Source organism: Terrapene carolina, unplaced genomic scaffold, assembly GCF_002925995.2.
Source record: "Terrapene carolina triunguis isolate 2854851 unplaced genomic scaffold, T_m_triunguis-2.0 Scaffold95, whole genome shotgun sequence".
NCBI classification, from domain to species: Eukaryota; Metazoa; Chordata; order Testudines; family Emydidae; genus Terrapene; species Terrapene triunguis.
In genome coordinates, this window is record NW_020664446.1 from 11,482,601 (window position 1) to 11,506,078 (window position 23,478).

The 23,478-nt window shown below is 44.9% G+C and overlaps 1 protein-coding gene across 1 annotated transcript; it reads left to right on the plus strand.

The window, feature by feature from the left end:
• The first annotated feature begins 1,876 nt into the window (after window positions 1-1,876).
• Window positions 1,877-22,879, plus strand: PLEKHS1 (pleckstrin homology domain containing S1). The gene is made up of 14 exons (XM_029911338.1): window positions 1,877-1,907; window positions 4,282-4,370; window positions 4,472-4,578; window positions 6,235-6,369; window positions 7,939-8,014; window positions 8,526-8,636; window positions 9,461-9,571; window positions 13,451-13,561; window positions 13,898-14,001; window positions 15,332-15,541; window positions 16,325-16,426; window positions 19,182-19,317; window positions 20,936-21,004; window positions 22,805-22,879. The coding sequence occupies exons 1-13, from the start codon at window positions 1,877-1,879 to the stop codon at window positions 21,002-21,004; spliced, it is 1,392 nt and encodes a 463-aa protein (XP_029767198.1). The 3' UTR covers window positions 22,805-22,879.
• Window positions 22,880-23,478: the final 599 nt, after the last annotated feature.

The following is a 23,478-nucleotide window of genomic DNA, read 5'->3' on the forward strand; positions in this document are numbered from 1 at the left end:
CGGACCCGAGCCATGCCGTGGGAGCCGGGCCAGGCCGGACCCGAGCCGAGCCGGAGCCGCTGGGGCTGGCGCGCTCGGCTGGAACTGGGGCCGGACTGGGCCGCGCCTCCCCGGAGCCCTTCTCGCACCCCCCACCACCCCAGCTTACCTGGTGCTGCCTGCCCGCCCCTGCTTCTTTTCAGACTTCCCGCGAACCACCGATTCGCGGGAAGCAGGGGAGGGGGAGGAGCAGGGGGCGGAGCATTCAGGGGAGGGGAGGAGGGGGAAGTGAGCTGGGGGCGGGGTGGAGAGCTGCAGCACGGGGCCCTCTTAGCGCGGGGCCCAATTCAGCTGAATCGGCTGAATCGGCCTAAAGCCGGCCCTGTCATCTGGAGTACTGTGTCCAGTTTTGGGCAGCACACTACAAGAAGGATATGGAAAAAGTGGAAAAAGTCCAGCGGAGGGCAACAAAAATGATTAGGGGGGCTGGAGCACATGACTTATGAGGAGAGGCTGAGGGAACTGGGATTGTTTAGTCTGCAGAAGATAAGAATGAGGGGGGATTTGATAGCAGCCTTCAACTACCTGAAAGGGGGTTCCAAAGAGGATGGATCTAGGCTATTCTTAGTGGTAGCAGATGACAGAACAAGAAGTAATGGTCTCAAGTTGCAGTGGGGGAGGTTTAGGTTGGATATTAGGAAAAACTTTTTCACTGGGAGAGTGGTGAAGCACTGGAATGGGTTACCTAGGGAGGTGGTGGAATCTCCTTCCTTAGGAGTTTTTAAGGTCAGGCTTGGCAAAGCCCTGGCTGGGATGATTTAGCTGGTGATTGGTCCTGGTTTGAGCAGGGGATTGGACTAGATGACCTCCTGAGGTCCCTCCCAACCCTGATATTCTATGATTAATTGTAACATAATGCAAAGGCATCCAGCACATGGAGGATGGTGACATACACACAACAAAGTAACCAGTTGGCACAAGTTCGTTGCTCTCAACCAGTTGGCACAAGTTCGTTGCAAAGAAATAGGAAGGCAAAGTATAGCTGGAAGACAAAGCTGTGATTGTGATGATGCAGAAACGGAGTTCTTAGTGGGATAAAAGTGTTGAAAGGCAAGATACCTAAAGCAACAACAAAAATACGGCAAATGGAGTATTCATCTAAAATCACTTCCTACCACCAAACTTCTTCTGGGTTCAGCTCCACCTTAGGATTCTGATGTAGGTCTGGTCCTCCTAAAAACTTATTTTTAAAATGCTGTTAGAAATACACATCAAAGCACCTCTGCAAAATTCTGCCCTACTATTAGACAGCTTCTCTTTCCGTCTCTGTTACTCACTGGTTATATAACATTGGGTGGATCACTTAGCTTCTCTTGGTCACAGTGCAGTCTCAATTACACCAATGAAAATGTGGAGTAATTCCAGTGAAAAGGAGTTACTCTGAATCTATACCAAGATAACTGAGAACAGATGTTCTCCTTCAAATACCCAGTCTATAAAATACATACCTACCTTTGTGGTGTGTCATGGGCCCAGATCTTCTTAACTCCCATTGAAAGTCATTCTGTTTTTCAGTGCCAATCACACTGGACATGTCAGAAACAAATACTCATAATAAACGCTGTTTCATGGTTACAGTTGCTGTTTATCTGTGAAAGGGACAGAAAGTTAAGCTCTTTGGGCAGGTTTCCTTGGTGGCAAGCGAATCCCGTTGGTCTATATAAAAAGATACTTGTGATCATTTTCGGGAAAGTTTGTGAAGTGTTTTCTTTATTAAGTGCTAGATTCTGCCAGTGGGGATCCTTGCCAACAAAGGCACTGCTCGGCTTGTGTCAAGGTGAAAGAATCTAGCCCTAAATCTCTGCTTGTTTTGATTTTCCAGGTTGAAGCAATAGGAATGGCTTTCAAATCTACAAAAAACTCCACAGGTACGAATTAGAATCTACTGAGATTTGTCAAATGAAAATTATTTGCTCCAGCTTTCAAATTACAGTTATGTAACATCCCCACCAATGCGGTGCTAGGCATCTCACAGAGATGGAATGAGGCTAGTCTCTTTCCTAAAGACATTTAAACGGACAACATAGAACACACAGGAAAGGAATGCAGCATACAAAAAACTGAGAGGTTAAATTGGCATATACCATATGTTAATGCCATAATTCCACCCCTCCGTGGCTTCTCCCAGTAACCACATGCCCCGATGCAGCCTTCTCCCCTAAAAAACAGCATCTTTCCCCATCCCTGTCAGACTTGGTTTGGACTGAGTTTGAGATGGATACAGTGTAAAGCAGTGGTCCCCAAACTGTTTATATTGCACCCCCTTACCTCTGTCTGCGCCCACCTCACTCCGTCCCCCCCTCCAAGAACTGCAGTCGCTAGCTGGGGCCAGAACTGCAGCCGTGGTTGGGGGCCAGGGACCAAGGCTGAGGCTGAAGCCACGGCTGGGCCAAGGGCCGGGTGCGGGAGTGGAGTTGCTGCCGGGCCACGGAGCCACTGCCGGGCCATGGTCAGGGCCAGCAGCCGGGTGCGGGAGCAGGGCTGGGAGCTGGCGCCATGGCTGGGGGTGGGGCCAGAGCAGAGCTGGGGCAGAGCAAGGCCCAGGGGCACTCCCGCCTTGCCTTCCTGGGGACTGGCCTGGACCCCTCCCTCAAACATTCCTCCATGCCCCCCAGTTTGGGGACCACTAGTGTAAAGGAACTAAACCAAACAAGTAGGAGACATGTTCAGTAGTTCCAAGACATTCATGGAATTTCTTAAGGCAAAACTCCCATTGGCAAAACTCCCCTTGACTTCAGTGTGTGTGTGTGTGTTTGTTTATATATATATTGTGACAAAGTTCCTCCTCTATCTTGGTGGGTCCTGCGCTTATTGGCGGATTTTCTTGCCTCAGAGATTCACCATGGGGGTTGGGGAACAGCCCAGAGACCTTCTCCTCTGGAAGAACCCACAGTCCAGGTCAATTGGGAGGTTTGGGGAGAACCCAGGCCTGCCCTCTACTCTGGGTTCCAGCCCAGGGCCCTGTGGACTGCAGCTGTCTATAGTGCCTCCTGTAACGGCTGCATGACAGCTACAACTCCCTGGGCTACTACCCCATGGCCTCCTCCAAACACCTTCCTTATTCTCACCACAGGACCTTCCTCCTGGTGTCTGATAACGCTTGTGCTCCTCAGTCCTCCAGCAGCACACCCTCTCACTCTCAGCTCTTTGTGCCTCTTGCTCCCAGCTCCTCACACTCATACCACAAACTGAAGTGAGCTCATTTTAAAACCCAGGTGCCCTGATTAGCCTGCCTTAATTGATTCTAGCAGCGTCTTCTTAATTGGCTCCAGGTGTCCTAATTAGCCTGCCTGCCTTAACTGGTTCTAGCAGGTTCCTGATTACTCTAGTGCAGCCCCTTCTTTGGTCACTCAGGGAACAGAAAACTACTCATCCAGTGACCAGTATATTTGCCCTCTACCAGACTCCTGTACCCCACTGGTCTGGGTCTGTCACTATATATATATATATATTTAGATAGGTCCAAGATGGGGTTTGCTGTGGGTGAAGACATGACCTTTATAGGCTCTCCAGCTGCCACCACATAGTCCTTGGGCACCTTAAAAATAAATCTACATCTTAAAGGCTGGCTTCCAGGTTATAAAGAGTTAAGACTAGAACTTGCTTATCTACAGGCCATTTTGAGGAATTGCAAAGCACATTAAATAGGAAGGAGTTAGCTTTTGATTAGTCAATTCCACCCAGTGATCACAAACTGAACTAGCTTGCCACGCCGTGCTGGGTCATGAGTCTATGCATTTGGATTTGTTTTGCCCAGAGGCATTAGCTTGCGTTTTCCCCATTTTACTTTCTGTCCACGTTGCTCCTCTTGTTAGATCCTGCCTTGCACCAAAGTATTTTCTGTCCTCTCTGGTGTTTGTCACTCTTCCAAATTGAATGCCGTCTGCAAATTTCATTAGTGTGCTATTTACTCCCTCTTTCAAATCACTGATGAAGAAATTAAATTAGACCAGACCTAACACAGACCCTTGCACCTCCTCAATGCAATACATTGTCCGTAATCACTACTCTGTGTTTACAATTTTGGGGCAGTCGGCAGCAATAAAATCAACAGAAATGGGAATGTGGTCGGACCCTGCATTTTATAGGCGTTATTTGTGCTTGTCTTCTCACCGACCAGGTTTCATGGCCTCTTAAGCACGGAAGCCCAGTGCTCAGCAGCACTTTGCAAGCAGGCCCATGTAGGAGATTAACGAACAACAAATTGAGTGATGGTGCCATTCATTTCTCTTTGTCTGGTAGGAAATCAAGTCACATTTTTTCAGGAGGATGAAGTCTGCAAGCACGGTGACTTTATCAAATCCCCACCGCCTCAGCTTTTCACTACACAGGTACAGTAAACCCAAGTTAGTCATCCTCCAGCAATCCCTTAACAAACCTCTGTTATTTCTGCTGGTCTGAGGTTTATCGAGGCAAACTTTCCTTTCTGCAGAGTTCTTGGAAAAAGCGAGGTTTCACCTTGTGCAAGTCTAGCAAGAGATGCTACACCCTGAAGTACCTTAAAGGCCAACAGATAAAGGGTTTCATTGCAATTGACCAGTAGGTATCTGAAGTTCATCACTTTTTCTCTTAAACCACACTTTAGCAGTCTGAAATGAGATCACAGATTTCACCTTTTGCTGCTGTTTAGGGTCTGATCCATAGTCCTTGCAAGTCAATGGAAAGACTCCCATTGACTTCAGTAGGCTTTGGATGGGCTTAAGAGTGTTGTATTATTTGATAGACTTAATAGGATTTATATATACAAAAACCAAGCTACGGCTGTGTAAAGGATCCTGGTATTGTATCAGCTGCACACACCGCTAAAACAAAGGCTTCTATTACCTACAGTCATAGGTCCCTTATCTTCTCCAAGGACAACACCAAGTACTCCTACATGCAAAGGGATTCTGCCACACTGATGTTGACGAGCACCTTTCTCCACATTGGGACTTTACATGGAAGGATCTCTTCTGCTTTGGGAGGGCTTTCAGAAACTGGCCCGAGGCTGGTGCATTTCAGCTGAATACACACTGTAGGCCTGATCCCACTCTCCTTGTGCACTCCAGATACCTACCTAGTCCTAGCAGGGCCTAATTTTGTCAATTAGGCAGTGGCCCTTTGTGGGGGGCTCAGGGAGGGATTATATGGGGGATGGCACAGGCTGCCCTGCCTCTTCCCACCAGCACTGAGATAGCATGCGACCATGGCACTGCACAAAGAGATTAGTCACTGCACAGCGCTGGGCACAGTTCTTTGGGCGGGCTACGGAAAGGTTGGGAGGTTCATTGGGCACTCGCCCTGGCCCTTGGGCTGCATGTACAAGAACCGATCAAACTCTAGCCCTGGGTGTTTGGAATATATAAGAAATGCAGGATCGGGCCCAGAAACAATAAGGCTTGTCCAATGTTTTCTGCACCTTGGGCCTGATCCAAAGCCCACTGAAGTGCACAAGAGTCTTTACATTGGCTTCAAAGAACTTTGGATGGGCCCTTCTCCTTCCCTCATAGTCCTCATATTTCTGTTGTGCTTCTTCCATTATCAGAAAGCAAACAGTGCAGTTCTCTTTAAGGAATTCTTTATGACTGAAAACTTTCCAGCTGGCTGAATCAAAAGTGTTATTTTTAATTATGTAACAGTCTAATGCCACCCAGAAAGCTGTGGGGTTGTTTTTTTTTCTTTTAAGAATATAAAAATAGCCTTTTTCCCCTCCAGTTGATAAATATTTTTTGTTTCTTTTAAAATTTTCTGATTTAAAAAAAAAAAAAAAAGGATGGACGGAAGGAAGAAGTAGTTTCAGGATCAAAAAATTGAATTTTTTCCATTTTCAAAAAACAAACATTTTGGGAGTTTTTCCATTGAAAACTCAGCACATTTTTATTTTATGTATTTATTGACTTTTGTGTAACCTTTCTGTGGAAAGGCCTTACATTTCTCAACCAGCTCTATTATTAATGTTGGCTGTGTCTCAAAAAATGCTGTAATCATTACAACAGTGCCTACCACAATGGGGCCCCATTCTTGGCTGACCCTGAGGTACCACTGTAGTAAACATGATTAATTAATCTCAGAGGAAGAGTTATTTAAGCCAACAGCACAGAAATGATCTAGCAAGCCCTTGATCCTCATGGCTTTTATGGATGATCATTTCACAGTGTGCATTAATGTATGGGATAAGCCTTATATAAGTAAATGTTTCATATGCATGTCCAACAGGATTTCAAATATTGAGATTGGCATAAGTAATTATGAGAAGATGACAGCAGTAAGGAAGATGTTCAAATGCCACCCTGAGGAAGTGCTATCCATCAACACAGAGAGCAGGGATTACTACCTCATTGGGAAGGACAGGTACTTGTGGCGAGGAGGGGAAATGGCAGAGGGCATAGCCACCAAAACAAGTGGCTCTTGGGATCCATGGGGAAAGAAATTCTTAGCCCTGCTCATGGGGAATCAACTGTAGGGGACACGCCTGCCCCGGGGGAAATAGGGCAGGATCATCGTCTACAGTCCAGAGGGAGAATTGACTGTAGGGGAATGAATGAGGGGTTAACCCCTAGCTGCCTGGCTCCCGCACATGTCCCCACCGCACCTAGAACCTACTACCACTCCGCAGATGGAAAACAGAGAAAGAACCTGTGGAATTCTTTGCCAGAGGATGTTGTGAAGGCCAAGACTATAACATGGTTCAAAAAAGAACTAGATACGTTCATGGAGGATAGGTCCATCAATGGCTATTAGCCAGGATAGGCAGGGATGGTGTCCCTAGCTTCTGTTTGCCAGAAGCTGGGAATGGGCGACAGGGGATGGATCACTTGATGATTCCCTGTTCTGTTCATTCCCTCTAGGGCACCTGGCATTGGCCACTGTCGGAAGACAGGAACTGGGCTAGATGGACCTTTGGTCCAACCCAGTATGGCCGTTCTTATGTTCTTAAAGTACAGGAATTAATGCTGAGTCAACAGCCAATAGAAATTTGGTCAGGAGAGAGCATGCTTTGTAGAGGGGCTCCCAGCTGCTTTGCCCCAGCTTTTCTCCCTTTTCTTCCCCTCCTGCAGCTGTGTCAATGAGAGTGTTTTTCATCAAAGTAAGTACTGCAGGATGGTACACTGTACTCCTAACTGAAGCAGGAAGAACATACCTGAGCCCAAAGAGAAAAAACGCCAAATACCTAGTTATCATTCAAGCATGCATTCACACCGTGCATTGTTCCCTTAAGTCATCTAGTGGGAAAAGTTCCAGAGCCCATCAAATTAGTCCTACTTGTGAACAAAATGCAGCATCTCCTTCTTAGTTGTCTTACAATGCGACCATACGTTAGTCTTTTCTGTCTGCCTGTTTAAACGTATTTCTGAAAGTCACAGGCCATCTTCTATGGACTGCTGTGCATTCCTGTGAATCACATGGTGTGCAGCCTGAGAAGCACCTCACAGGAATGCTCCACACATGGCAGAAGTGAGCTTTTAGAGACCATCTTTCCACTGTGTAATCTCACTGGCCTTTATTAGCCAATGATCTGTGTAATGGGCTGTAGTCATACGCGCCATAGCCCAAACTTGGTTTTGAATGGGCTACAGAAACAGAAGCCTCCTCACAGCACCAATCTATCAGGGGACGTTTTGGCCAGTGGGTCTGCATAGTTGTTTAATCTGCTGGCCACACTCCTACAATTCCCTAAGACCACCACACTACAGCAGAGTGAACTCCCCTAAGGCAGGGCTCTAGCATTGTAAGGAAGAGGCAGCTTTTCCCTGCTTGGCCTTTTTGGGGCCTGATCCAAGGCCCACCGTAGTCAATGGAAAGACTCCCATTGACGTCAGTGGATGTAGGTTTAGGCCATTAGGAAGACACAGATGCACCATTTATTTTTTCTTGTGCATGATAATAATGGACTTTTCATTTCGTCATTCCAACCCACAGGGAACAAGTTGAGGACTGGTTCACTTCCCTATCTTCAGCCCACATGGAGGCAAAAGAAGATGGATGCTCTGCTCAGGTGATGTTATAGTGCAAAAAAAGTCAGCTGTTAAATGCACAAATCAGCCTCTTTAAAGAGAGCGGTTTGTAATTTCATTAGTAACTTATGAAGAGAGGGAATCTATACATTGATATTTGCTGGTATAGACCCTAAGTATATTAAGTGCACTTTCCCTATAACACCAGTTTCGTCATGAAAAAGAGATTCCTTTACGGTGAAATCTACCCCTGTGCAGAGGACCCGCACAATGCCTGCTCACCACTTAAGACCCACTTAAACATTAAAGAATCTCTTGTTCATTAGGAAACATGTACTTGTAGAAGTAAAGTGCACAGGACTTAAAGAGTACATGGGCCTTGTGCAGGGGTGAATTTCACCTGTCATCTCACAGAATGACAATGTATCCCTAATTCTCATTTCTTGAGCCTTGGAGCTAAAATTGCATCATTGGGAACCACATGGGCTTCTAAGAGCAGACTTTTATCCAAGGACCCCATCGGTCCTCATACTGCTGTCACTGAATTCCTAGAACCAGAATCCTTCAGCTCAGAGAAGCAAAGGTCGGTCCCTCTCTTCGCCACCAGCCTTCGATGAAGCAGTTTTGAGCACCCACGAGGAGATTCCGAGAGACTGCGGTGAAGTAAGGGGCTGTTGCTAATGATTCTGCTGCTAGGGCTACATGTGATAGTTGATTTGTAGAATTGAACCTCTCCATGAAAAGGAAGTTCTCCTGAGCTCGGGGCAGCATGCACTCAGGCCAGTGGAGTGACAGGAACATTTTGCTTTCTCTTGGGATTGGAAAGTAGATGTTGAGGCTCGAATGTGAGAGAATTCCTGTAAAAGGCTCACGCTGTCAGGTTTGTTTCCTGGCCTATCTGCATTTAAGAAAGGTGGGGGTTTTGGATGGTGATGGCCTCAGCTGGAAACCTCACTGGCCATTTCAGCAAATGGGCCAAGGATGATGGGCTTGGAGACTGAACGACCCTCCCATCCCTAAAGGAGGTCCCCGCACATCAGGGTTGGAACATCTTACCAAAGCCAAGTGCAGGATGCTTCCGCTGTTGCCACCGGTGAAGTTCCTGATTGGTGGTTAGGATTTAAGGTCTGAAGAGATAATCAAAGGCACAAATGGGAGGTAGGTGTCTGACTTCCATTGACTTCCTATGGGAGTTGGGCACCTGACTGTCCTTTGTCAATCCCCCTCCCCCCTCAATATTTAAATAGAAAGGAAAAAAAGTACTGCTGCTTTCCTGGTGTGCCTGTAGATTTGTCTAGAGAAAGTAAATGAAGAGCAGCCGGGAAAGCAGGGCTTAGTATAGTCACAAAGTACCACACAAACAGGGAGTGTAACAACGGTCTGGAGGGAGCATAACACAGACTGTGCTCTGTTACCAACCGACCATGCCAATAAAACACCTGCAATACTTCTGCCCAGGTTGTCAATGTTTTTCCTTTGATGTGCAGGTGGAAGATGCCGCAGATGACAAGAAAAGGCCTCACTCAGATCCTGGCTCTCGTGGTCTCCCTGAACAGCGGCCTCGCCACAGTTTACCAGCACCTCTTCTTCCAAGTCTGGTGAGCATAACTAGCGGGGCCTGGAACGCCTCTTAGATATGTAAATGTTGCAGGAATGCTCATTAACGTAGGGCACTAGAGAGTTTACTGTGCCGCTGTAAGTTCTCTCATGTAACTGCTCTGAGCCAACAGGAGAGAGCTCTCCCATTGGCTTAACTACTCCAGCCCCCGCGAGCAGTGGTAGCTATGTCAGTGGGAGAAGCTCTCCCACCAACGTAACGCTGTCCATGCCGGCCTTATGTCAGTGTAACTTCTGTCACTCAGGGAGGTGATTTAAGCTGCAGTGTAGACCTAGCTTTATTGTCATGCCTCATCTACCCTGAATATCTGTATGAACGGTGACTCAACCACCTCCCTAGCAAGTCTAACTGACTCCAACTGTTAACCTTTTCTAACTGGCTGTAATTATTTCTTGTGTAGCTCTAACAGTTGCTCCTTCCCCTTCTGAGAGCATGACTGAGATTTCCCTCACAGTGCGGGCAAGTTGTCACAGCTCCGTTGACTTCAATGGAGCTACAACAATTGACACAAGCCGAGGCTCTGTCCTTGCTAACGTATTTGTAGACTATGCCCATGTTCTTCCTGAACCGTCTTCCTAGCATCTCTCAGGGGTTGTCTACACACAAAAATTGCACTGGTTTAACTCAAATTGATTCAAAACCTCTTTAGTTAAACTGGGTGCCCAGCCCTGCATGAATACTCTTGAATCAGCATAAACCTGGCTTAGGGTTAGCATGGCTTAGTTTACACCTGTAACTGATTTCAGCCAGGCTTAAAACAGGAGTGTTTACACAGACAGTGGCACCAGTTTAACTAAATCAGATTAAAATTACACCACTCGTTAAACCGGTGCTATTTTGTGTGTAGACCAGACCTCTGGCTCACCCGCTTCTCTTTTACCTGCTAATCCTTCTCAGGTTTGTATTGCCTTGGAGCCAAATGCTGTGCCCATGTTGTGCAGCAGGCAGCGCAGAAGTCCCTTTCTGCTGCGGATGCCAGTTCTGGGCTGCCTGACTGTGGACGGGAGGGGTGGGGCGCACAGGGACTTCACATGGCCTTCAGTTTGGATTGGGGGAGTATGGCAGGGAGCTCTGTTTTCTGTTCAAGACTATGTGGAAAGTACAATTAATAGTCTTGCCCAACAGCTAATAAGAGAGAGTAAATTTCTTAGTACAATATTATCAGCTCCAGATCATTCCCGCACGTATTGCTACTTGGACAGCCGTCTCCTGGCTTGTACCTTTGTGTTTATTTCCTTTTCTAGAGGTATGACTCTACATTTACTGGTATTAGATTGCATTGAATTACTAGTGACTCACTATTGTAGGCCTCGATCATGCAAACTCTTCCTCGGGTAATTAATCCTGACTCTCACAAATAGACATGAATGAGTCTACTTGTGTAAGGACTCATTCACCTGAGTGAGAGGTTGCAGGCTCTAGTCCCTAATCTATCCAAGTCACTCCACACTTTGAGGCCAGGGACCCATATCTTTGTTGTCCCTCTGGTTCCCATGACAACTAATTCCAAATTGAATTTACATACTCTAAATAATGAATATGTTAAAAGGAACCCGGGTCCTGACTCCCACTCCCCGCTACTAACCCCTTGTATTAAGCTATTTATTAAGATTTTATTACTTGTATTGCAGTAGCAGCTAAAGGCCCCACTCAGGATGGGGGCCTTACTGTACTAGGCACTGCACACACACATAATGAAAAGGACTCCAAAGGGTTTATATTCTTGGCAGAACTCCTGATAGGCACTCCAGGTAGGAGAACACTAACAGTAACAATTCCCCACAGATCACTATTCAGCCAGTTTCACATCCCTCTTTATGCTATTTTTAATCTGTGTGGTACTTATCCAATTTCTTCCTAGTTTTATGATGTGCCACTATGGTCTGGATTCAACAAGGTACTGTATTCAAGTCATGCCTAGCTTTAAGAATACTCTCACTGAAGTTAAATGACACTACTCAAGTGCTTAAAGTTAGGCGTGTGCTTAAGCACGTGGCTGAATCAGGGCCTATATCGAATGCCTTTTGAAATCCAGCACTGCTGCAGTATATCCTCTGCATTCCATTTTTGTCCTGAATCTGTGATAATACCAAATAAGATTATTCCATTTGTTTGGCAAGAGAGAATTTAGATATGCATGTGTTGGTGTAATTTAGGGCTCAAATCAGGGCAAAAAGTAAAACAAAAAACAAAAAAACCCAAACGAAAAAGAACAACCTTAATTTTTCATGAATCAACGATCCCCAGAAGATTCTGTTTAGCTCAATCCAAAATGTTTCATTTAGACTTTTTTAAAATGTCCCATTTTGTGATGGTTTTTAAAAAAAGAGTTAAACTATAATTAGCTTAAATTTTGAAAAAAAAGTTGTTTTGAACCAAAAAACTGGAATTTTTCACTTCAAAAATGTCAAAAATACAACTGACAGTTTCAAAACTGTTGGGTTTTTTTCCAAAAAATATTTTGAACTGAGAAATTGGTCAAAAATGACCCATTTTGCATGACTGTTTCAGGTTTGACAAATCAGCATTTGACGAAAAAAACGGTTAGTTGAAAAATTCCCAGCCAGCTCTAGTGACAAGCACTCAACTCTCACTGAAGTCAGCAGGAGCTGAGAGACCTCAGCATCTCACGGAAATGTTCAATGCCCTACAGAATCAAGCCCTTAGACATCTTGTTCATGTAGGGCCTCATTGAAAGTCCACTGAAGTCAAGGGGGCGTCTGTCTCCACTGACTTCAGTGAACCTTGGATCAGGAGCGTAGAATCCCATCTTTGCTCCCATTGGCTTTTATGGGAACATTCTTGGACCTGTGTTGACTCTAGGCTCCAATAAGTGCCACCCTTTGTTTTGTAATCAGTGACTACCCACAAGGCACACAAAAAATCGATTGGTCATTCCTCATTTCTATTCAATGCCAGTCTCCTCCTTTTCCCTGTAAGAAAGAGGGTAATTAGTTTACTTTATCTTGAAAACAATAATATATTCGGTGGCACATTTAGTAGCTTTAAAATTTATTGCCATGGAAGAAGTAAGAGAGAGATAAAGAAGGAATGCATCAAACATGGCATGGAGAGGTTTACTGAGAAGAAGCTAAATACTAATTATACTCTGCAGGACAATCAAATCCATGAGTGAGAGGGAACGAAAGGATGGCAAATTTAGCTTGAAGAAGTGACTTGTTCTTCCAAGACTTGTCAAATACTCCTGGTCTTTATGAAGGACCATTCTGTGCTAGCTCTTACTGAGGGCAAAGCAAAATACCCAGCATATACTGGGCTCAATTTCTACTCTCAGATAGTCAGGCATAGCTTCCAGCCCACTGAACTTTGCAAGTCAATAGCTCAAACTGCTGTCTAGCCAATAATTCACTCTTTATTCAGACAAGACTCCCATTGCTTTTAATAGTGGGGATCAAAAATGAATAATTTCTCCTTTTCATTGAAAAAAGTTGACATTTTCCAGCCAGTTCTAGATTTCAATGAGGGGGTTCGTTTAAGTGAGGACATCAGGACTGGGTCTGTAGCAAAGAACCCTGATACAGATCCTCAAAGATTGTTGTCAAGGGCGTTAAGCATCTGAATAACTTCGAGGATTTGGGCCCCGGTGTGCACAAGTGACACAACATCATGTGTAAATTTTTGACCATTGGACCTGATTTTTGAACACAGCAGCTATTTTTGCATCTGCAATCAATGGCAGGTACAAACATTGCATCCACGAATCAGCTATTTAGCTATCTACAGTAAATGATATTAATACTCACAGCTTTGCACATGCAGCTGATTGAGTGTATAACTGAGCACAAAGAGAATGTAATGTCCTATTAAACATGGAAGCTTTTTGTTTTTTTAAATACAGAATAACAATTCTGAAAAGACCAGCATAAGTCAGCTGCTGTTGGACTCAGATGAGAAAATCGGAGAGGAGGGGGAAGAATATTATGCTTCTCCAAGCAGTATTCTAGCACAGGTAAGCCACATCAGGTAGGTTTCTCTGTTGATCCTGCTCCAAGAGAATATTCAGTTGTCCAAACCCAATCGTAGCAAGGTTGCTCGAGTACCAAACTCCCAAATCATTGGCAAGCAGGAAATTACAATGGGAGAGAAGAACAACGTAGTGCACACTGGTTTGGGAAAGAATGCATCTAAGCTTGGATTAGCTGGGTATTTTGGTTAATTGAGGTTTGGCTGAGCTGCATTACCACAATACAGCACAAATGGACACTACATAAAGAAGCCAAGGGGACTCCTTGGTGGATGTAGAGAGAAAATGTTTACCTCCCATGTTGTTTTTCGTTTTCAACAGCTGGAAAGTGAGCTATCAAAGTCTGATCCCCCAGTTCAATCACACAACCCAGTGGAGAATGAGGATCCTCTCAGCAGGAAGTTGTACGTGTCGATGAAACCTCTGTAGGTAGCACTTTCTTTTAGTATTTAAAAAAAATCAATGCAATGTAACGATACGGCCAGAGCTGCATTCCTGCTGTCTATATGAGGAAATCTACAGAGCGCAGGCTGTTTGGGAGAGGCCTTTCTGGGGCTATGAGGGGAGTTTACCACAGTGAAATTCAAGGTCATTTCACAAATTCATCCATTAGGACATCCTGACAGGCTTACACAGAATAAAATGTGGCTCTGTAAGAAGTTGACTGATGTTTTTTCTGGGCTAAACAATGTAACATCTGCAGCCACGTACATTCACAGACACCCAAGCCAGACACTCATTAGAGCAGGCAGTGTTGCGTAGTTGTTAAGAAAGAACTGTTTCCTGGTATGCCACTATCTCGCTGGGTAATCTTAGACAAGTCACCTCTCTGTACCTCAATTTTCCTACCTATAAAACAGGTCTAATACTACTTACTTTATAGATGTGCTCTATGGCTTGATGTTTGCAATATGCATCAGTATTGTCACATGAAAGACAGTACAGAAGTGCAGAGTATGAATCCATGGTCACATAGAAACTTCACAGCTTTCACTATGCACCAGAGAGTGGCTACTAAGAACTTCAGTGACAACAGCAAAGAAGTCAGATCCTCCAGTTCCAAAATATTATTCTCCTAACTCTTGAGTTATAGGAGAATTTCCATTGGCTGTTAGTCATTAATACTTGTGACACACAGATGAACAATTCTGATTCTAGCCAATGGAAGACAGTAGTACGTACTCATGCACATATACACCAGTTCATTACAATATTATTTAATTGCACGTTATATTAATGTTATATGTGGAACTGGGAATAGAACTCAAGACCTTGCACTCCAAGTCACAAGCCTGTCCCATTGGAGTTAAAGGATCTCTCCATTAACTGTTGGTACTAATTACACCTCTTTTCGGGCCTCCAGCCACTAGAAGGTGCAACAAATAATCTGACAAGCATTTGAGCAGGTCTGACACATTCTATCCAGTAGAGGTCAATTATGCATTCTCACACAAGCCAGTATATTGCAGTGCCAACAATCTATACTCCTTTTCCTTGTTAAACCATGTTGCTTGGAATGGTTTTTATTTTTAATAAATATTCTTTCAATATTGTAAGTGTTTTGGTTTTTATGTTCCATTTTTAGGAGGCCAGTTTAGTTGATTTAGCTGTAATTTTGGCCATTTGATTCACTATAAGAACTTGTTATTCTTTGCCTCACTGACATCTATTTGACACAACTTCAAACACAACAAGAGTAACCGTGACTTGACATGCCAACCCAGTGCATTTTTTATTAGCATTCTTATTCATTAGGTTGCCTGAAGAGAAACCCCAGCCCACATGCAGAAGTGATGAATTCCTGACCCTTCCCAGAAGTCAAGAAAATAGCATAGATTTAAGAAACTGCGAGGCAGATGGAAACCAACAACAGCTCACGCAAAGCAATACTAATAAGCAGCTAACCCAGGAGAGAAAGCCAAATGTATCGTCACTATCAGTGGTTCAGTTATCTATAATAATCAAGTAAGGATGTTTTGGGCTGAAATATGTAATTACTTTTAAAGAGGATTCTATTAGACCCGGATCTTTGAGATAGCAGCATTCTTCCTTGTTCTAATCAATATCACACAAACCAGAAATGGATGAATGTAAGAATTGTGAGCTTTGAATTTGCGATGGCCAGATCAAAACCAAACACACCGCATAACACCTTTAAGAATAGGTGCTGTTGCTCTTTAAGGTCTGTTTTGGGATGAGAAAGGGGATTAAGGCCCTGATCGTGTTTGGAAAGAGTTTACTGGTGGTGTATTTATTTTTTATATGCACAATTAGAAGTTTTCTATCTACTTCCTTGTCTCTTGCAAGATAGTGAAGAGTGTGATTTCTAGCACAAAACAGCAGTAAAAGCGTTAGAAGGTGTTTAAGCATTGAAATCAATGGGCGTTAAGCATTTAAATGCCTTTCAGGATCAGGGCCAGAAGAGTCTGCCTATTAAACCCCCTATTTTAACCTATCTCATCCAAGCAGAAAGGTGGTTACTGTGTTAGAAATAAAAAATGGCCACAGCTTCCCCATCATCTAGACCTTGGGCAAGCTTCTTAATGGTGAGATCTGATGGAGCAGAATGTTCTCCAAGAGAAATGCTGGCAAATCCAGCACCTGCAATATTTAACAGTAGGCTGGATAATGCCCTGAAGGACAGATTGTAGGAAACAATAATGAACTCTACTTCCTATCATTAGTGAGTATGTGCTTCAGTTGTCTGATTGGTAGAGTCTGACTTGTCTACAACATCATCTCTTACAGTAAAGTCACAGATGACAGCCAACTACAAGAGGTGGATATTTGCATCCCTCATGCTGATGTCACCAGTAATCTAACGCTTATTGAAGCAGCAGGACAAATATGGTAGGGCCTTTAAGTCTTATGGTGGTGGGTACTTGTACAGATGTAAATGCCTGTCAAACACTATATAAGAGCTAGGTATTTCTTGTGTGTCAGGCAGGGTGTAGTAACCATTGGGAAAGCATTAGCCTAAAAGGCTATTCTTCTAATATCAGCATGAATGGCATAATTGTCAGTTGTCCTTCATGCATATGGTAAATTGACTTGTGTTTATGTGACTGTCAGTGGAACAAGGGCAGAGAAAGGCTACTATGAGGATCAGAGGAATGGAAAACCTACCTTACAAGAGGAGACTCAAGGAGCTTGGCTTGTTTAGCCTAACCAAAAGAAGGCTGAGGGGAGATATGATCGCTCTCTATAAATACATCAGAGGGATAAATACCAGAGAGGGAGTGGAGTTATTTAAGTTAAGTGCCAAAGCTAACACAAGAACAAATGGATATAAACTGGCCATCAACAAGTGTAGGCTTGAAATTAGATGAAGGTTTCTAACCATCAGAGGAATGGCGTTCTGGAACAGACTTCCAAGGGGAGCAGATTAGGCAAAAAAAAAATTGACTAGTTTCAAGACTGAGGGGATAGTATGATGAGATTGCCTACAATGGCATGTGGCCCATCTGCAACTGCTAGAGCAAAAATCCCCAATGTCTGAAGATGAGGCAGACTCTGACTTACTACAGAGAATTTTTTCCCAGGTATCTGGCTTGTGGATCTTGCCCATGTGTTCAGGGTCTAACTCATTGCCATATTTGGGGCCAGGAAGGAATTTTCCCCTGAGTCAGATTGGCAGAGACCCTGGAGGGTTTTCACCTTCCTCTGTAGGTCACTTGCTGGTTTAAACTAGAGTAAATGGTGGATTCTCTGTAACCTGAAGTATTTAAACCATGATTTGAGGACTTCAGTAACTCAGCCAGAGGTTACAGGTCCGTTACAGGAGGGGGGTAGGTGAGATTCTGTAGCCTGTGATGTGCAGGAGGTCAGACTAGTTTATCACCATGGTCCGTTCGGTCCTTAAAATCTATGAGTCCATATGGCCAGAGGGAGTGTGTCTTTTAAACTGGTTAAATACCAATAAATAAGGCTTTTCTACCAAAAATCTCCCAGCATTTTGTACAGTTGGACACGTTATCATCCACATATTATGGATGGGGAAGCTGCAACCCAGGAAAATTCAGTGGCATGCACAAAGTGTCCAATTCTGACCCCAGGCTACCACTAATCAAGAGGCGGTTTTGTGCGAAGATGTGATAATCTTTGGGGGCGAGGGGGGGGGGGAGTGTGCTTTGATTGTTCAAAGCATCAAAAAGATTATGGGCTCGTATTTGGAGCAAGGGCCTAGGAGGCAGGACTCTTGGATTCTACTCCCAGATGAATCGCTGGTTCGCTCTGGGTCTTAAAGCAAATCACTTCAGCTCTCTGCACCGCAGGTTAATATTACTATGCACAGATGAGCAAACTATCTCACATGGCTGTGGTGTGGTTTAAATAAGAAGCGTCGGCAGAGAGCTTCGGGTTAAATGCAGACTGTAAGTGCAAAGTGCTACTGAGTTGTTTCAGACAGGCTGACCTGAGTGGGAGTCCCAGCATAGACCTGCTGGCCGCCAGGGATTTGCTAACCATTTTCAGCACTGGGAATAGTCCATCCAGCAGCCAGACATTGTCACTCTTGGATGTTGGGGGCTGGAGGGTATCAGTTCTCCCAGCAGCGGAGCAGTGTAAGTAGGCAGTGTGGAAGTCAGTCCTCTCCCTAGATCTTCAGTATCAATAAAGTAGGAGAAAGGAAAGAGGAGAGGGGTAAAGGACAGACTGCGTGGAAGATTAGTTCAGTGTCTCATCCTTGCCCCCTGCTGTGCCGCCTCTTGCTCTTTCACTGCTGCTCAGCGGTAGGACTGGCTCTCGCCGCGGCTTTGATGTACCACACTTATCAGCGGCACTGCGGGTCTGGAGGAAATAGCTTTTTCAGCCCCTATCAGCGAGAGCAGGAAACACCACAAAAGAATCCGAGATGGGGCCCAGCTGCAAAACTTGGATCTGGAGCTAAACACCCAGGGCAACCCTAGTGGGAATTCATACTGAAAGGATTTGGCTGGTTTCAGCTGGCAACAGTTTTGGAACAGAGCATCAGATCGAGGGGTCAGTGGGCTCCCAGGCTGCTAATCCTCCAGGAGAAGCCAGGAGAGATCAGCAGCAAAGAAAGGCCAGCTGAAGGATTCTAAGGGAGTCTACTGAAATTGTCACTGGGGTAGTTGGAGGCAGAGTTTTGATGCATCCCTTTACAGGGGCAGCCACAAAGCTCTGATCCTGCTGTTCAGATGCCCGAGTTTTAGTTCAGTCTGGACCGCAAATTTGGCCTGGAAAGAACCACTCAGGTAAATGAAGGGCTAACTTCTCTGCATCAGAGGCAGTGTAGTTACATCAGCAGAGTGTTTGTCCCCACACTGTACAGAACCAAACAGGGTAAATCCCCTCACTGCCTGGTGACCCTCCCCAACCCAGACCTGTTAGATTAAGGGATGACAGTGCTGCATGACCTGTAATCAGATCCCCTTTGGAAGTACTGGTTGGAATGGATGAAGCAGTTTGTTTAAAACCAAGAATCAGACCAAAAAGCAATTATCCCTTTTAATCTGTCTACCGCTTCCTATTTTGTGCAGGGCCAGGCAGCACAGCTGGAGTGAAACAGACCTGTCATTTGTGTTTGGACAGTGGGCCCAAACAATCCCATTCATGCTCTTTGTCTCTTCTTCCGCCTCTCTAGTGTCTCGTATTGGAAGGGTCCCTACCGCTTAGGCTGTATATTTCACCACGGGGATCACATAGTGGCTGTGAATGACCTGCGCACACAAAGCATTGATGAGGTTTCCTTGTTTGTCAGCAGGTCCATGAGAAAGGAGGTAAGCCCCAATGGTGATTGGTCAGGGAAGAAGAGACATAGCTTTGGCGGTCAGATCATAGCTTTGGGGGTCAGATCAGCACTGGAATGGGTTACCTAGGGAGGTGGTGGAATCTCCTTCCTTAGAGGTTTTTAAGGTCAGGCTTGACAAAGCCCTGGCTGGGATGATTTAGTTGGGGATTGGTCCTGCTTTGAGCAGGGGGTTGGACTAGATGACCTCCTGAGGTCCCTTCCAACCCTGATATTCTATGGTTCTCTGATTATGATCTCACAAGGGCTTCTGCCAATCCAAGCCTCAAAGTTTCAGGAGCTCACTCTTGTCCTGAGGAACTATGGAGAGTAGCTGAGACTAGCCGTGTTCCCTCACATCTCTTGCCCCCTAGCAATATCTAAATGGATACTGATCACCATCATATGACTGGGGGATTAGCCTGGGGCAGGATTCCAAAGGTTGTGACTCTGGCCAGGAAGAGATCCAAATGCATGACACAGCAGTGCTGGCAAGAAATCATGACACCTTTCATAAAAGGCAGACACCCACTGAGAGTTAACCCTTTCTTGGCAGTCGATTCATGGCACCCATTCCATCGTACAAATGGACACATCTGTATAGTTAAGGTTGCAGAACAGTTTAATTTATAACCTGGTGTTTTCACTCACTGATAACTGCCCACAGGTCACACTTGGGACTGATGATTTCCAGGCATGCTCTGTCCCAAATGGGGAATTTCTTTTGGGGGGGAAAACCAGAGCAAACTTCTTTTTGCCATTTTTGAGCTCTGCAGGGGTTTATACCCACCCTTTACCCCAGTGCAAAATCATTCAGCTTTGGGACTTGCGTGACGAGGGCTATTTACGTGCCAAAAGTCGATTGAATGATTTTTTTTAATTGGTTGGATGCTAATGAAGTTATAAGCAACAGAAAAAAATCATTTCTGATCAGGAGCCTCAGGCAGGGACAGAGGCTGCTGCTGAGACCATTTGCACAAAAGGTGGCTGTGAACACATAGGATGTTTTTAGTCACTCTCAGAATGTTGGGAAGAGAACCTAGGAGTCCTGACTCCCCTTCTCTAACCACTGGGCGTAACTCCCTGTTCAACACTCATCACCTTCTGGTACAGGGCTGGAAGTCTGAGTAGGCCCTCACAGTACATAGCACCGACGTACGTTGGGTCCCATGTGGAGAGCTACATTTCTCTCAGCTAGGGTGACTAGACAGCAAGTGTGAAAAACCGGGACAGGGGTGGAGGGTAATAGGGGCCTATATAAGACAAAGCCCCAAATATCAGGACTGTTCCTATAAAATCAGGACATCTGGTCACCCTACTCTCAGCTGGGCTGCAATCTTGACACTCGTGATCTCCGCCCCCCATACTGGCACCTTTATGTTTGGATCTGCTGAGGTCACCCAATATCAGTGTAGCCTGAGCAATAGAAAGCCTGTCTCAGATACCAAGAGACAATACAAATAACACGGTTAATAGATGAGGGTATTTAGGTGGGGGTTGGGGGAAGGGAGGCTGGGGGGAGCAGTGATATTTTATCAGATGTGGATTTACTGAGCTATAACAAGGTGACCCTTGTGTGTGTGTGTGCGTTTTGGTTTGTTTTTTTAAAGGTGAAACTTACTGTCCGTCGGATCCCAGATTCAGACATTTTCCATATTAAAGGATGCTCATGTTCCTAGGTAAGTGCCACCATTTTAATGGCACCTATTAACACAAAAGAGGCTGTTTCTTCTCACCCTAGCAGTAATGTAATTCACTGTGCTCAAAGAAATGCACGTTTATTCTACACGAGGTGAGGCTTGAGTTCGTGTAGGGAGGGGAAAAAAATCTATGTTTTTATTAATCCCATTTATTGCAGTAGTGCATAGGGACCCCATTGTGCAGGGATTGTACAAACAGTTGTATAGTCCCTGCCCCAAAGTGCATAGACATGCAGACAAAGGGTAGGGGAAAGGGATAACATGTGATAAAGAAATCGTGCTTTCATATTCAGTACCACACAATCCTTCCAAATAGCCTTCCCCAGTCAGAGCTGTCGCTGTTATGTGCAGCTCTACAAAGAGTAAGAACTGACTGTTTGGATTTGATTTGCCGTTTAAAGTCCCAGTTAAATATTTTGGGCAGATGACTGTTAACTGTGAAATCAAACAGAATAGATGTAGCAAACTTGAAAGTCAAATCCTGATATCTAAGCCTGTGTACTGCATAATCTGGACTCACCTTTGTTTGCCCATTAAACTCATTCATCAGTTATGAGCATGGGAGGGAAGTGGGAGGGGGGGGAATTACCTTTGGAACACAGCCACGTTTTCCCTTGGGTCCTGCTCTGGGAAGGCAGGAGGCCAGCTTAGTGGAGCATAACTTAAGAGCTGTGGCACTGGACAGGTGCCTGGGCAGTAGAATGCTCTGTGGATGCAGGGTTTTAATTGGGGCCCCTCATGTTACAGCCACAAAAAAGACATCAGGAGGTCCTGGACAGTAGACTTGGTTGGGAGATGAGAGCCTGCTCCAACCTATTGGGCTTCAGTACGAGCTGCACCAGGCTCTAGATGAATACGGGGGGGTTGGGGACAGATGTTTGGCTTACACTGGAAGAGTCACTGCTCAGAGCAGAAAACACACTGATCAGGAAAGCAGTGAGGGTTCCTGAGAGTTGCCATGCAATGCAGCATAAGGAGCCATGAACAATTGGCTCGGGTGTGAACAGATTTTAATCTGAGGGCTTCCCCAGGTTGCCAAGCTGTCTGAGAGAGACAGACTTTTCATTACTACATCACAAGAGTCACCATCACAATTGCTTGACACCTGAGTTAGCAGTGAGGGCAGAGGAGTGAAGGATGAATGGCAGTGGAGTATGAACTAAGCCAGGTCAGGATTCAAGCTGGGAAAACTGGAGCGGCTCTCAGTTCTATAGCTAAGCAGTAGCAGCCTGTTGCCTTCACAAAGTCCTACGTTCACTTCAGTATAAAGGAAAAGAGGGCACATCATTGTGGAATTTCCAGAGATTTATCTGTTTCCCCAACAAAGGATATTCCTGGCTACGTGCAGCCGCAGGACAAGAGATTGAAGTTACACAAACTCCTGCTATCTTGCAAATATGCCTGATTTGCAATGCTCTCCACACAAAAGTCTCTCTCTTCTTGATATGGAAACCTCTGTAGCGGTGCCCTCTAATGTGTGCTAAAAGCCGACCTTGTCCTATGCTGTAGGGACTTCTGCTTACCGGAACAAGGGTGATCATGTTCTGTTGTAACATATACGGATTCAAAAGAGTCTTATAACAAAGCAGGGAACACCTTGCTTGCCATGGTCTCCTTGAGCGTAGGTCAAATTTATTATGCCACCTAGAACAAGATGGCAACAGTATCAGTGAAGCCAATCATAATGATTAATAATGTTCATACAATGAATTCACTTCATTTCTGCTCAGAAGGTCAATTTCTGAAGGTTTTCAAGTCTCTCTCTCTTCTGTTTTGTAGATAAGTGGTTGCCATGTGCATATTCCTGAAGATGGAAGGATCATCATTTAATATTTCTATTCCAGTTGAACTCCGATGCCTCATTGTGTTGTACTCCGTATAAACACATAGGGAGATATGGGTCCTATTTAGAAGACATCAACTGTGACACTGAAGATAGAAGGAAAAGGACAACATCTGCCTGAAGAACTTCCATTCATTCAAAGTGGTTGTGGGGCCGCTTCTCTTTAAATTGTCTTTTTTGACCAACATCACTGGTGCCGCAACAACGCCGTTACTTGATCAGAGGACTAGTTTTTTCATGGCTAAGATGGCTTTGGATGGGATCACTTTCTACCAAATTGGGATTGGAGTCTTCTCTGGTTTTGCGATAAATCAGCCTTCAGGACAATCTTCCAGCCTTTAAAATGGCCACGTGCCACTGAATTGCAGTACAAAGAACTAACTTCCTTTCCCCAATTAGGGAGGAACAAAGGAGGTAGAAATGGTGTTAGAAGTAATTTCCTGCCACTTCCCGGAGCAAATGTTTGTGAAGTGAGGCATTAACAGGTATATGATCTGTCTGTAGTTGTCATTGGAAAAACACTACTGCAGAGAAGTTTGCATATATCCATTGAAGCAGAAAATGAACCATGCACTCTATCTCTCTGTTACAGCTCTCACTATTATGGCAA

Bases quoted from the DNA above. Each gene is read 5' to 3' on its own strand.
- PLEKHS1 (XM_029911338.1), top strand. From the start codon at position 1,877: ATGGCTTTCAAATCTACAAAAAACTCCACAG. The intron at 15,542-16,324 runs GTAAGGATGTTT...CATCTCTTACAG, and splicing joins CAGTTATCTATAATAATCAA to TAAAGTCACAGATGACAGCC. The intron at 16,427-19,181 runs GTAGGGCCTTTA...CCGCCTCTCTAG, and splicing joins GAAGCAGCAGGACAAATATG to TGTCTCGTATTGGAAGGGTC.